The 15,097-nt window shown below is 34.6% G+C and overlaps 4 protein-coding genes across 5 annotated transcripts in view; 3 read left to right on the top strand and 1 right to left on the bottom strand.

Annotated features, from left to right (window-relative positions):
• The first annotated feature begins 82 nt into the window (after positions 1 to 82).
• Positions 83 to 2,403, top strand: LOC129566619 (gustatory and odorant receptor 22-like). Its single transcript, XM_055442703.1, has 6 exons — positions 83 to 200; positions 481 to 636; positions 751 to 973; positions 1,261 to 1,846; positions 2,006 to 2,167; positions 2,278 to 2,403. Exons 1-6 carry the CDS (start codon positions 83 to 85, stop codon positions 2,401 to 2,403), a joined length of 1,371 nt encoding a protein of 456 aa, XP_055298678.1.
• A 364-nt stretch (positions 2,404 to 2,767) lies between these two features.
• LOC129566648 (uncharacterized) lies at positions 2,768 to 5,604 on the top strand. Its single transcript, XM_055442746.1, has 4 exons — positions 2,768 to 3,104; positions 3,357 to 4,067; positions 4,174 to 4,257; positions 4,452 to 5,604. Exons 2-4 carry the CDS (start codon positions 4,018 to 4,020, stop codon positions 5,167 to 5,169), a joined length of 852 nt encoding a protein of 283 aa, XP_055298721.1. The 5' UTR covers positions 2,768 to 3,104; positions 3,357 to 4,017; the 3' UTR covers positions 5,170 to 5,604.
• Positions 5,605 to 9,308: 3,704 nt separating this feature from the next.
• Positions 9,309 to 11,556, top strand: LOC129566651 (antigen 5 like allergen Cul n 1-like). The gene is made up of 6 exons (XM_055442749.1): positions 9,309 to 9,453; positions 9,521 to 9,648; positions 9,720 to 9,872; positions 9,963 to 10,044; positions 10,111 to 10,291; positions 10,366 to 11,556. The coding sequence occupies exons 1-6, from the start codon at positions 9,423 to 9,425 to the stop codon at positions 10,631 to 10,633; spliced, it is 843 nt and encodes a 280-aa protein (XP_055298724.1). The 5' UTR covers positions 9,309 to 9,422; the 3' UTR covers positions 10,634 to 11,556.
• Positions 11,557 to 12,359: 803 nt separating this feature from the next.
• Positions 12,360 to 15,097, bottom strand: part of LOC129566630 (uncharacterized) — a 33,914-nt gene continuing 31,176 nt past the window's right edge. Inside the window, exon 3 of one of the 2 annotated variants that reach the window (XM_055442715.1) lies at positions 12,360 to 14,076. In XM_055442715.1, the coding sequence (XP_055298690.1) occupies positions 13,026 to 14,066 (1,041 nt within the window). In that variant the 5' untranslated portion in view covers positions 14,067 to 14,076 and the 3' untranslated portion in view covers positions 12,360 to 13,025. The remainder of the gene's footprint in view (positions 14,077 to 15,097) is intronic. The other variant, XM_055442714.1, reaches the window with a different exon arrangement.

The raw sequence follows: 15,097 nt of genomic DNA, 5'->3' as shown, positions 1-15,097 counted from the left end.
ACCTTAACTGGACAAGGGTATAAAACACGAAGGTATGCATCTTCATCGGGCATTCGAGTTTCAGTTTTTGTGCAATTGAGAAATGTTTGACGATACCGACAACGATAAAGACAGACCACTTGGTGTCTTTAATCCAAATCAACGTCAATTCTTTGAAGATGAATTGAGATACCGAGAAAAATTGGAACAGCTGCACGCAGGTTTGGATTAATTGTTTTTCTACATTTTTAGTTGTATTTCATTGGATATATATGGTTATAATTGGCAATTTTTTTATTTTCAAAGCGAAAAATCTTGGAGAAATTTTCTTTAAATGGCGAAAATGATTAGAGAATAAAATAATGATACTGATGATAATAATTTTTTTTTTTTCAGCCACATTAAAATGAACCTCCAAATAAAATAGTATCGACTTAAAGTACAATGAAGAATATTTTTAAAATATGTTGACATTTCTATCATTTATTCGTCAATTATTAGATAATCCCGATCCAACGCATCTTTATATTAGACCGAAAGAGGTTGAGTTAGACGTTGATTTGCTGGATAAATATGATTCTTTTTACAAAACGACTAAAAGTTTATTGGTGCTCTTTCAAATCATGGGCATTATGCCAATTAAACGCAGCGCACCAGGTGAAGCATCATAGCCTCTGTTGTCCAATTCAATTGTCGACAAATTGTCAATTTTAATTACAAATTGAAAATATCACATTGTCATCGAAAAAATACTGCTCAAACATTTTTCAGGTGAAAAATTGCCGAGAACTACTTATCATTGGAAATCAAAAGTGTTCTTTTGGGCTTACTTCATTTATGGATGTCAGACCATTCTCGTGATATACACCTTGCGGGCACGAATTGAGAACTTCATAAATTCATCACACCGATTTGATGAGGTTATCTACAATGTTATTTTCATAAGTTTATTGTTGCCACATTTCTTATTACCGATTGCATCTTGGCGCCATGGGTGCGTATTTCAGTATGTTAGCGTGATTTATGTAGTCAAATGATCAATGATTGAACCGTAGTTGTTTCGTTCATGTATAATTGAAATATAAGCATTGAAAGTTGGTCTTGGTCTGAAGATACAGAGGAAGATGATGAATGAAAAAATTTCCATTCTTACAATCTTTTCAACCATTTTTCTAAACTGTTTAGCCACTGAAGGTCTTCAATATGAATGACGATCCATATTTTCGAACAGTTATGGGGTTTTTACTTCATATTTTTCCAATTTTATTTGATTTTTTTTAGGTCAGAAGTCGCGAAATTCAAGAATATGTGGACCAACTATCAGCTACAGTATTTTCGAGTGACTGGTACACCAATCATTTTCAATCAATTAGTGTCAATGTCTTGGATTGGGTGTGTTGCTAGTTGGATGTTGGCCGTCGTAATGATGATATGTCAGTTTTATTTCCAGCCAGATTTCGCATTTTGGCATATTTTCGCATATTTACCCATCATTGCCATGTTGAATTGCTTTTGCTGCCTGTGGTTTTTAAACACGACCGCCTTCTCAACGGCCAGCAAACTACTAGCGGCGAAGTTAGAAGAAACATTGGTTCAGCCAAGGCCATCACAAAACTTAATCAGATATCGACATTTGTGGGTTGATCTGTCGCACATGATGCAGCAGCTCGGACGTGCCTATTCCAATATGTACGGCATTTATTGTCTCATTGTTTTTTTCACAACGATCATTGCATTGTATGGCGTTATGAGTGAAGTTCTAGACCATGGAGCCAATTTTAAAGAACTTGGTTTTTTTATCATCGTTGTTTATTGCATGACATTACTCTTCATCATTTGCAACAAGGCGCACGGCGCCAGCGAAAAGGTTTGTGTTGCTATTAGTGAGATAGAAGATTCAAAAATTTCATGTATTTTGACGTAAGAAGAGTGTTCTTCTTTCGGTGTTCACTATAACCTATTTTAAAAGGGAAAAATAGCAAATATTGAACAAAAGAATCAATTGATTCATTAATGAATTCCGTAGGTTGGACTGGAATTTCAAACCCGTCTATTGAATGTGAACTTGACGGCAGTGGATAAATCAACGCAAAAGGAAGTTGAAATGTTTTTGATTGCCATTCACAAGAATCCACCAATTATGAATTTGGATCAATATGCCGATATTAATAGGGGTCTCATTACATCGGTATTGTGCATTCCTTCTCTGGAACAATTTTTCTATCGTTCCTTTTTATTAAACTAAAATCATAAGTAGAAAGTGACATCTATTTATTGTAGAAATATTTGCCTTTTCAGAATATTTCCTTCATGGCCACTTATCTGGTTGTGTTGCTTCAGTTTAAATTGTCTTTGGTGCGGCACAGTGCTCGTCAAGCGGCCCATAATTTATTGCTCAATAGGACAATGTTGCATCAGCAATAATAATCTTTGAATCAAAATGTAAAACAAATCGTCACAAGAAATCAAAGAAGAAAAAATGATCGATGAAAAATCTTCACTTTAGTTTGGTTTTTGCACTGATTTTGCTTATTCAGGATAAAATTGACCGCATTTCTAGTACGAATCTATTGAAAGAAAATCGTTGTTTTTTCTTTGTTCAAAACAAAAAAAGAAGAGAAATGATAAAAAACGACAAGAACAACAAATATAAAATGAAAATAAAATAAAAATTTAACAGAAATCATAATTCAAAAGTTGTCGATGTGAATTCGCTATTCGATTCGCCGTACGAGGTCGCGCGCGTGTATGTGTGTGTGAAATGCCATCTCGTACGTATGGTCGAACTGTCAAATTTGCCGGATTTGCCCAAGTTATCAAGCACGTACGCATCGTTCCAATCGCCCATTGTGAATGGTGCTACGAAAATACAAGTTTCAATAACAACACTGACATTTGGCGATCTACAGATTAATACATATATTTTATTATAGCACAACTGAAAAGTTGTAAATTTTAGTTTCGGAAACAGCAGCAAAATAAAGAACGAATTATCATAAGACTTGTTCGCATCTTAGGTTCAAATCTAATTATTTGTGTTTTTCACTCTCGTTTAGTAATTAGTTGTGTACTAGAGCGTCGAACGTTCAATAAATTTAGATTCACGTAATAAAGTTTGAGTTCAGGTGAGTGTGTGAGCAGAGATTCTCTCTTTTTTTGTGGTTGCTTTCGATTTCGACATTGAATTGTATGTATTGTATGACAATTTTGCGTGAAGCCTTAACCCTAACCATACATGTAACAACAATGGAGAACCTGCGAAACAGAACAGAAAAAAAATTGATTGTACTTGTCAAGCCAACCAAACCAAAGAAATGCAAATATTCATTCGGTTGTGTTTTTTTTTGCTTCTTCTTTTTCTTTTATTCAATTTATAGCTCGACCATTGTTCATTACTCCATTAATCCAAGAAACGAGTCTGATAGGATAAATTCGATTGCAACACAGTGCAGATAAATCGATTGCCAAATTGTATACATATATACCACGTACAAAGAGCGCTAGTCAGCTGTTTTAAAAGAGGAAAAAGAGAGAATACATTGCCGACTCGTGACGCTTTTTTCTTCCTCTACTGTGTATACAAGAAGAATTCTTAGCATGGAAGTGTATTTAAATTTGACAGTGCAAAGTGTTTAATTAGGATTTTTTTTTACAAAAAATGCCGGAATGAAAATGCATTCAAAATTGTTATAAGAATTAAAAACCAGTCAGGGTGTGCAATAGAAGGAAGAAGAAATAACTTTTTGGAAATCAAGTTTGAGAATAAATTAAGTGGAAGATTCGAGACAAATTACTTTCTAAAGAACATGGGCTCATTGACTAATTGCATTGATAACCGCCCAAGAACATAACATTACTGAATGAACGAACTTTTTTTTTGTTTGAGTGCATGTTGATTCACTTGAACGGCAAACGACAAACGATAAACGATTATCACACAACTGAGTATCCACGGAGTCGACTGTCGCAGGGAAAAACAATACTCATTGAATTAAATATAAACTAGAGCCAACGAACGCACAGAAGCAATTCGGTGAAATGACACACTTTCGACCAATTTGTTTAATGCCATTGTCCGTATCGAACAAGTAAGTTGCCGTTGTCATATTGATTTGATTTGCAGCTCACAAAAACACATCAATATTTTTAAGTGAACGAAAAAAAAACGGACACTAATCAATTGTTACTTTGCAGTGCCGACAGAATAGTAAGCGTGCCGCCGATCAGACAGAAGAATACGAAAAAAGACATTTTGAAAATTTACAAACCAATCAAAACGTAAGTGATGACAATGCACACATGGCTATCTTTTATCAACTGGTGACATTAAAAATAGTTGGTTTTCCAATAAAAAGAATTAAATATGTTCACTGAAGAGAGCTCGAAATGCCATTTTCAATTTTATCAGAAAACTAATCCAGCATTGGACAAAATTCATTTCCACTAATTCAACCTGTTCCTCTATACCGCAGAAAATTTCGTAAAAAGTTGACATCGGTGCGTCGACGTTCGGCGTTCGTAATATTTCAAGCCATAAAACCGTTGCTGAATGCGGGCAAACTGTTGACGGAGAAAGCATCATCAAAGAAGGCGACAATATCAAAACCATTGCTGGCCAAGGCCAACAGCATCCAATCGGAAACGACACCGACGGACATGTTCGAAACGGAGGCCGCATCAACGCCCGAACTGAGGAACAACCACCAAACACAACAACAACAACAACACACCGGCCGATCACAGAAACAAACAAAAACTGTACAAACACGTAAAACGTCGAAATGCTGTGATTCAACGAAAACAACGCGCAGTAACCGCGAAAAAATTTTACAGGAAAAAGAAGACTTTCAATTAGCGAAAATGTTACAGGAATGTATTGGCACAACGGATGCGCCATCCCGCTATTCGTTGCGCAGTCGAAACAAATCATCGGTATCATCTTTATCATCAACATCATCATCACAAGAGCTGTTCCACAGCAAGGGATATGCGATGGGCACAACGCAAACCAAGTACAAGAAAACCATTCAACCATTCGCTGATACAACAACCGCTGCAACGGCAACAACAAAAGATACGGTGGGACGTTCACAGCGCAACAACGGCGATACCAATGATAAATTCATTGATTTTAGCTTTCAGAAATTGACTCGAAGCCGACGAATTGCAATGACTATGTCTGGCGTATGAATTAATAAATCATATAATTATATATATATATATATAAATAATGAAAACAAAAACTCCGTCGCTCATTACGAAGCAGTGCAAATGGAAACTTAATTAATTTTTGTATTTTTTTTTCTCTCTTTGTTTATCAACAACAACAACAACAACAAAAAAAAACACTTTATACGTAGGATTTACAAATTCAAATTATTCTCTTTTTTTTGTTTCTTCCTCTTCTCGAGTTGAAACCAATTTTCTTTGTATTAACATTTAATATTAGAAATTCGTACATCGTGTAGTTCTATTCACTGCATTTGTCACCAAATGCCAGTTGGTTGTGCTCATTTTCATATTAAAATCTTAGAAAGAACAACAACAATAACAACAAACAAAAAACCTATTGTAATAAAACAATGTCAACATTATTTCGGTGTAAAACCCCTTTTTCAATACAAACATCCGGGTTTTCATTTCCAATATTTGATATTAAATCATTTTTGCTTTTGCAGAACACGTGCATGTCAAATCGTTCAGAATGTAATCGTACGGAAATTGATAAATATTGTACGATTAGTAAAACCTTAATGGATTGAAATGTCTGTGATTTAGTCGAATCGATAATATCGATTGTCATAAGTCTCAACCGTTGATTGCTCTATCTCAACGAGTAAACACTTGTGCTGAATAGTTTATGAACAAACATGGAGAGATTATAATGATTCAATGTTTCCAGTCGATTATTCACGATGAACTCTGCTACAATGGCTAACACAACTACGGATAGTCCGACTACGAGCACAATAATCTCATTTAATTGAGAATTCCGATTTGGAGTGAAATCATTTAGATCATCATAATATTTGAGCGATTGGCCGTCATTTTTCCATTTCTGAATCAAACCCGCTTCCAATGCGTACCTTATGATTTCATTCACCTCGGTAATATACGGAAAATCTTTTCGAATATTCAACGATATGCTGTAGTTTTGAATGTTTTCGGCACGGTTGAAACAGAAAATTTTGTTTGCAGAAAATAGTGCACTTCGTTCCACCCATTTCCGTGACACAGCCACCGCGTACTTTCGGTATTCTTTGGACATGAGACGATTTAAGTAGTCTTCAACATCAGTGTGAACCATGAATTGCTCTTTAAGATGATGGGGGAGCTACAAAGGTAAACACATACGTATATTTACTGTTAAAATAGTGTATTTTGGTCTTTGATTGGGAAGAAATTGTTTCTAGAATATCTGAGAAATTTCTCGTATTGAGATTATCTGAGAATTCTTCACTTTCAACTCTTCGAATCCAGTTTAAATATTGAAATCTATTTTTTTCAGGTAAATATTTTACCTTATCATTTTTCCAAACCGAAACATTCGAGAAAGGACCACCGACCAAATGGAAATTATGTTCACTCAACTCGTCGATTGTTCGAACTTGATATCCAGGTGCTGGCCATGCTATCAATTTGATAAGCAACACATTCCATGCGACTGTTATCAAAATACATACAATCAACAAAAAACCTCGGGGCATTTCAATTATTGAGCTATTTGACCGAAACATTCTATTTTGAGGCCCATCGATTGAAGTTGGAAACGTAATTTCTTGTGCTGTATAGATCAATTCATAATTCATGTAGCCCAATTTGTCACGCTTGAGCCTCATTAGAAAGATAATCACAATACTAATGACGGAGACATGTAAATAGCACCAAATCCAAAATGTCTTCGTTGCCACGTACCACACTTGCAGTCGCAGCGTAAGTGGCTCCATACGTTTGACACACCATGTCAAATCATCGTCATAGTATGAAAATGATGAAAAAAAATAGCGTTGTGTGTAGTTGTTGCTCTCCAGGCCGCCAATCAGGAAATCGGTTTCACTGGAACAAAACCATTGCAGGCAGAATGAGACACTTTTTTTTCTGACTAATCAAGTTTCCAATGATTGATTTTTTTTCTCTGAGTTTTTTTATAAACAAATTTTTAAATTGATAAAAATATATGAATTTTTTTCAACTAACATATGAAATGATTTGCTTAAATTGCCATGGATTAATTGCTGGAGTACATCATGATATGCTGTAGCATTTAAATATTCAAAATGTAGAGGTTTTTGTAGTTTCTGTGAGATTAATTGCATTGTGTAATCGATTCCACTGTAAAGTCCATTCCATTTGGTGAAACTTGCAAACGGTGCAGCGTTCGGACTTTTCACTCTAAAAATGTTCACATTCGACCGGCTATCTTTTAAATATGATTCACTCACGGTACAATCACCGACGGAATAAAGTTCAAAATTTGATGCATTCATATATTTTATCGTCTTATACAATTTCCACTTGTTTCCGAATTTCAAATGGAAGAATAAAGATAAATCTTCACTGATATTTCTCAAACTGTTGACAATTTGCACGATTTTTGTTTCTAATTCAGCTTCAGACTCACGATATGTTTGCTCAAAAATAATATGAAAAAATCCTTTTGCTCCATTCAATAAACTGGCCATGCGTTCCGTTTCATTCGCCGCTATAAATATGATGTAAGATGATTTTCCATCGAATTGGTTGTGTACTTGGTCGATGATTTTCAAGGAAATTGAACGATTCACGATTTTTGTTTCCAAAAATACATTTTCCAACGTTGATTGTTTCGAAGTGTTTGTCAGGAGTAGAATGAAGTGTTGTTGACGGGAGAAAGTTAGGTTTGTCAAAAAATAATTTATACACTCCAATTCGTTGGACTTTCGATTGGACATAGGTAAAGCCATTGGAATACTATATAGAATTATTGATAAAATAAGAATAAAAACTGAATGCATTATTTTCGATGAATTATTGAAATATAAGAAGAAACATATATTTCCATCTGGAAACTCAAACAAAGACTGAACTCTGGTCAAAAATACAACTATTTCCTAACTGAAATTCAGTCCACATATTTTTGAAAATTCCATGCGTTTCGAGAACTCCCAAAGCCATACAAACTGTGTCACAAATGCAAATAAAACGTTTTTGGTGCGAGTGTTTTTACACGCTATTTTCGTAATTTTTTATTCTAATCGATGTGATTCTTGGAAGTGATAAGCAGCAAGTAAATAATGCCTAAATATCAATTAAATCTCGAAACAAATACAAAACAACCAAATTGGCTAGATATACAGCTGAGATTTTTGTAAATAGCTCGTTATTTGGTAGGTACATTATGATTTTGTGACTTATCACGCTACAAAAACCATTTCGTGTGGTTGGGAATTGGTGACAAAAATGTGAATGCTTTCATGAAAATAACCTTCTTACTTTGGTATATTACGATTCTTAGCCGGGTATCCAATTTTGATCTCTGATTTGGTTTTCAAAGTATTTTTTGTTCAGATGTCAAACTCATTTTTTGAACTGAATTGTCCAAAAATGACACAAATCGACAACTTGTTTTGGTTTGTATCTTAAATCTCATTCATTGCATAAAATGAACAGTTTTTTGTCGTTAATATAATTTTATTTGTAGAAAATGAAAATGATAAAGGGTTCCTTTAGTACATTAAGACATTAGAAAACATTCAATGTAGAAAGAAGTATTGACATTGCCTTTTTTCATTCAGCACCTCCTAGGATGATCAAGATTTATTTCATTTTGCAAAGTGTTAAAATTTAGATTCTTAATCCGAAATCATTTCTTAAATGAACAACACTTGACCGTGTTCGAAGATTTACTGTCATTTAAAAGTTTTTCCCATTTGATTGTTCAAACATTAAATGTACGAAAAATTCTATATTTTTACATTTTTTTCATCTAGTTCTATTCAGTATACGACGAATCTTAGAATCTTCAGTATTTAGCGATAATTTTTATGTATAATGTTATTATTCTGAATATGTAATTTTCCTCTCAAACTTACAAATTATTCACTTTTCCTAGAACATTTCATTGTTTGATTATAGGAGAAAAATTGATAAATGAACACTCCAGTTTGTTTTGAATATAATGAATGGGATTAACACTTTTAATAACAATTGAAAAAGATATCTGTTTTTCTCTGTTTCGCTTGTATTTGAGTGAGTGATAGAATTGTGTTGTGAACCTACATAGAGCTTCCTATATTGCTATAAATTTCAATGTTTCAATCAGTAGGTTTAGTTCAGTGCGATTATTGCATTCGATCAGATTGCACACAAATTGTTCGGAATAATTATTTCGAAATTTTAAAACAGAACAATCACTTTCGTCCGTTCTTTGCTAATATTTTGATTGGATTTGATGATATTACACCATGGTGACCGTATCGTTCAGGGAAATAATAAGTAATCAATCATGGAAATCACAAAAATAAATATTGTGATAAAAAGAGATATTTTTCTAATATTTTAGTGTTGTACCTGGTAATCACAACATCGGTGTATGCAATCACTGATTACTGCAACGGTAATGACCAGGAAACGGGCTGTGATGTTTGTTGTAATTCTGGAGAGCATATTCAGTGTGGTAAAACGGATGGAGTGAGTGAAATTGCCGATTTTCGGTGCGTTGAATCATAGAAATACGATCTAATTTCTTCAATTGCACTTAGGAATTTGACTCGCAGTGTTCATCAAATGCTACACTGATCGAAATGACACAGGAGATCAAAAATATGATTCTAGAATTTCACAATCAAAAACGAAACGATGTGGCTTTGGGCAATGTACCTCCGTATGAATCAGCCAAGCGTATGGCCACGATTGTAAGTAGAAATTGAATTGTTTGAAGATAGAAATTTAAAATGAAAATAAAGGCTTAAGAATATTCAATTTGCTTTAATAAAAATCACCAGGTTTGGGATGATGATCTTGCAAAAAATGCTGAATTTCACGTACGAAGATGCATTTCTGCGCATGATGAGTGCCGATCGACAGGTGATTGGAATTAAAATTTAAAAAAAGATAGAAAAAACCAATTTTAAGTATTTGAAATTTATTCAGACATATTTAGATCTCCGGGTCAAAGTATAGCTATTGATTTGTATGAGCTTCATTGGAAATCATACGATAACCAGCCAGACGAGCTCGTATTCCATTTGCTGAGCGGATGGTGGGATAAGGAGTATATGAATGCTGATATGAGTATAATCAAGGACTGCATTTTGCCGGATGATGAGTTTGAGTGAGCGAAAGGAAAACTAATTGAGAACAATTCAGTCATGTTTAATATATCTGCCCATAATTTATTGGTTTCAGCCCAAATCAATTCGGACATTTTACGCAACTGATTTGGGATAACGCGAATACGGTGGGATGTGCAGCCTCGAAATTTTTGTATGATAATAATAATGGACTAAAAAATGCAGTTATGTTGACCTGCGACTATGCATTGGGAAATGGTCCACACGAAATGGTGTATGAACCGGGACCAGCTGCATCTGGGTGTGAGTCTGGCACAAATCCCGAATATCCAGGTCTTTGTTCTGTGGATGAGAAATGGAAACATTTTTACCTCAATAATTAAAACGGACAATACACTTTCGAAACACAAATACCACATTTCTTCTGAATTTGATGCACATTCATCTAAAAGAAAAATCCATCAACTTTTTTTTTCAGAGATTAGTTGTGATCGAAGCAAAAAGATTGTACTTTACTTCCAGTTCGTCAATAACATCAATCAAGCGCGTGCAGCAACGCGAACGACGCCACAATCAAAATTCGCAATCAGAAAATAATTATTTTCAGTTTCGCACTTTGATCATCAATTTATGCTTGATTTACAGCCTTTTGTGCTATTTTAAACCATAGACGATAGTTTTTCGTGAACTTACCTAAGCACATTGCGGTACTACACAAATGTCACAAATTCCTTGTGATTATAATACAATAGCATCAGTGATTTCATTCATTTTCGCACATTTGCATTTATTGCCCCTTATTTATATAATGAAATTCAAATCTATTCTAAATTTATCTCGATTTGCAGGTGTTATCAATAGAATAAGTGGAAATAATAACAGATTTGGACTGAGCAAAATTTTAATGAAATAAAACTTGTTTAAAATCACATGACAACATGTTTCCATCTGTATCCGTTCAAAATCATTCGACGTGAAGGTAGTAGAAGTCATTCGGCGTTGAAACACGTGTTTGATTTGGTTTCACATCGTACGTTGGACCGATGGGAAAGTGAATAAGTGAACAATTTGTATATATACTCAACATTTGTTTCAATCTGCATAAACATTTGTTTTTCTTCCATAACACATTCATTTGATTATTATCAACACGCGATCCCATCAAGTTTATATGGATGAATGCCTAGATATGAATGAGCTCATCCGCCATAGTTACTTCGTAATAATTAAAAACTCCTTGAAATACAAATTTCTTGCTATTTTTGGTGAATAATTAGTTACATTCATTTCCTTCGGTCACAATATAGTAAATACCGAATCAAACAAGAATTGTGTGCACGGAGTGATATCTAAATTAACAGGTGTTACTCCACTGACGATGGAGCTCAGATGTTCAACACCGTTGAAAGGTTTTTAACGTTATGAATGTCATGGAAAAAACAACACTTAAACGGTGAGGTTTGCTGCGTTATGATGTTCGCCAACATTAGAATAACATTGTTAGTTAAAAGATCAACATGTTAAGCTGCTTGCTAAATGGTCAATAAAAGTAACAGCTTTCGAATCAAAGTAGAAAATATTCAATAGGTGTATTATTGTAAACACCAGGTAAAAACTGGTTTATATTCGTTATAAGTAGAATATAATCCGAGTATTTTTCCAATACGGTACGTAATTTTGCTAAGAAAAAACAATAAAAGCAAACATCTGGACTAAATTTGACACATATGATACAACATATTGCTGAAATTTAAATTTCTAATCGAAATATCTGCGCAAAATTGTGTGCCATAAATGTGATATGAAACAGAGCTCGTGATTGTTGATTTACACAGTATAGAGTATCAGCGCCAACCATGAAATAAAACGAAGCAAGGCAATTTTACTTATCGGTCTGTTTGAAATACAGTACTAAATAAAGTAACATGATGTCATCATATAAGAGTGTTTTTTTTCCAAACGATTAAAATCAGGATTAAGTGCTTAACATGGGCTTAGTGCACTGGGCTATCATCATAAACAATGATTAGGTATGTAGTGTTACCTTTCGAAAACTCGTTCAAACTGGAAAACAACTGTGGTGATCATTGAAATGAAATTCACTGGTTGTGTGCTTTTTCTTCCATCATAGAAACAGAAATAACGTATTTATTCATAGTAAAAGCGTTGACGTTATTCTTAGAATAATTTAAATGTACGTAATGAGAGATAAATATGTAATGTCAATGCTTTTATGGATCCTAATTACGTAAGAAAGAAAGAATGAATGAATGAATGAAAGAAAGAAAAACTAGCTTATTATTACATGAGTCTAAGTGGGGAATCCAATAGCTATCTACATTTAATCGCATAAATATTATAGCATATTCTTCATAGTTAAATTTCTTCTTATTATTCATCCCACAACTTTCGATGACTAACAAATGTGTTACGATATTATTCTCTGTGTTATTCCAATTCCGCAACAATCTCATCTTGTTTGTTTGTTCTAATAAAATTCGGTAAGCTCTTAAACTTCTAATGAATGTGTGTATTTCTTTCTGTTTGTCTACTAAAATTGCGGCTCGATAATTGCTCAAGTAAGTAGTTGCAATCACAAGTTACACTAAGTTTAAATACAAAAGAAACGTCAAGTCTAATTTGCATCTGGTAAATGCTAAGTATGTAAATAAATATATCTCGTTTCGGAGAGCATCCTGAAAAAAATGCACTAGTTTCAATGAAGAGATGATCGGATATGTGTTTCAAATGACCAGCCAAAAATAACCTGTTTGTTCAATAGTATTGAGGCAAAGCTGGTGGTGCATAGAGAGGCGTGTAGGGATTGTATGGTGTTGGTGGAATCGGTGCGCCTGGGTATGGATTTGGTTGATAGTGATATGGTGATGCGTATGGATTATGATATGGTGGCATAAGATAGATATTTTCCGGGCGACCATTGAACAGATAAGAGCCTAAGTGTGTGATTTTCGAGTCCGGACCAGGTGTCGCACCGACTTGTGGTTTTGGTCGATATGGTTTCTGTGGCCGTTGTGGCAAGTACGATGGAAATTGTGGTGAGCCAAAGTTGGTCGTCGGTTGTTGATTCCATGGGAATACTCCAGTTGGCTTAGCATTGCTAAGATAAGTGATGGGCAAATTAATGAAAGGATTGATTGGGTATTGAGGTGTAAGCGGTTGGATGGTTGGTGGTTGAGAAATATAACCCATCCCTGGTACAAACATATATGGAGTTGGTGGCAATCGAATATAAAAAATGGGCGAATTTTTCGATGTACCTGGTCGACGCTTGTTTGCTCTTGATCCATCATCACTATCCACACCATCCATACCATCCACATCATTTGTTGAATCGGCATATTCTTCATCATACTCCTCGCCATTTTGCATGGACGGATCTAGCATCGAGCCCGAATAGTAAGGTGAATAAAATGCCGACATGTACGGCTGTTGATAGTACGGATTGTAATATGGTACGTATGGCATTGAGTACGGTGTAGGTGCAAAGTATCGATAGTAATCTAACATTTTATCGTTTCGATTCTTTTCCCTTGCCTTCGATTCGAAATCATTCGCCATTTTAGTTGTTGTTGTCGCTTTCATCGGTTTATCATCATCTTTTGATTCGCTAATGTGATTTTCACTTATGTCAGGCTTTCGACCGCTGCTATTGATGATTCGCTTGTCAGCTGTTACGGTTGAAAACTTCTTCTGAACTTCGTCTATCGATGCAGTCAGACTCTCCGATGGCAACGATGCACACATGATTGCTGAAACGGTGCACAGCATCACGATTATCCGGCTCATGTCGAACATTTTTGTTTTGCTGAAAAGAACAAAAAATCTCAATGAAAAAACGGGAAATGATACCTGAAAATTGTCTAAATGAAATGCTAAAAGGGGAAAAAAGAGAAGAAACCAAAAAAGGAGTCTTTGATATAAAAAATAGAAAAAAAAAACAGTTTTTTCTTTTCAAAGTGAATCTTCATAAAATCGTATTAAACCCAAGAAGATTTCATCGGTAAAATCAATTTTTCAATACGAAAAAAATGGTTGAGTTCATTTTTCAGCGATTGAAATCAAAGACCAATGCTATCGCAAGTAATTGGAGTTTATTTTTTTTCAGATTTTGTTTATATTTGAATACTCATCTGCGGTTCAAAGGTGTTCACACGTTATACGACATTTGAATGGTCCATTGCTATTGGATTTCATTGAAACTGAAGATGTGAGGTTGCAATAGCGAACAAGAGGCTTCTATTTGCCATCGTTTTATAAGCAGGACAATAAATGGCTATTGATCACTGCAAATGCTATAAAACGATAAATCATGTGAAGCAGTTTGATCGTAAAAAATTGAAGCTTCATCTCTTTCTCTCCTCGTCTCCCTCTTTTTCTTTCTCTTCATCTCATTCTCTCTGCTTCTCTAGTGAGGTAATTTCATTTTAAATAGAATTAAAGAGTCAAATGTGGCTATTTATTGAGTTGAGCAATAACCGTAATTGGGTATTTAAATGCATGGTATATGCATGGAATGAATTAATGTATCAATGCGAATTATCGGGATGAAATCATGATTCAATTGTGCTGTACGAACGGACACAGCATCGACCAAGATCAATAAGTCCATGATTAATAAATTAGCTTATTGCAGCTGAGGAGATAAGCGAAGGTCCTGCATCTAAGCGTCTGACAGCTCACTTCTAGCGCTACGAGACAAGTGTCAAAAGTTGTGACACAGATCGTTCAATGTATTATTGAATCTTTTTTATATTTGTTAATAAAGTAGACAAAAAAAATAAAAATGTCACGAATGTGCAAAATTGATTTTTGTGAGAGCGTAGCAC

The sequence above is a fragment of the Sitodiplosis mosellana genome, unplaced genomic scaffold (genome assembly GCF_009176505.1).
Source record: "Sitodiplosis mosellana isolate CC-2019 unplaced genomic scaffold, AAFC_SMos_1.0 Smas_scaffold_4, whole genome shotgun sequence".
NCBI lineage: Eukaryota > Metazoa > Arthropoda > Insecta > Diptera > Cecidomyiidae > Sitodiplosis > Sitodiplosis mosellana.
Note: the sequence above shows the minus strand (reverse complement) of the source record. Positions and strands in the feature narration are given on the sequence as shown.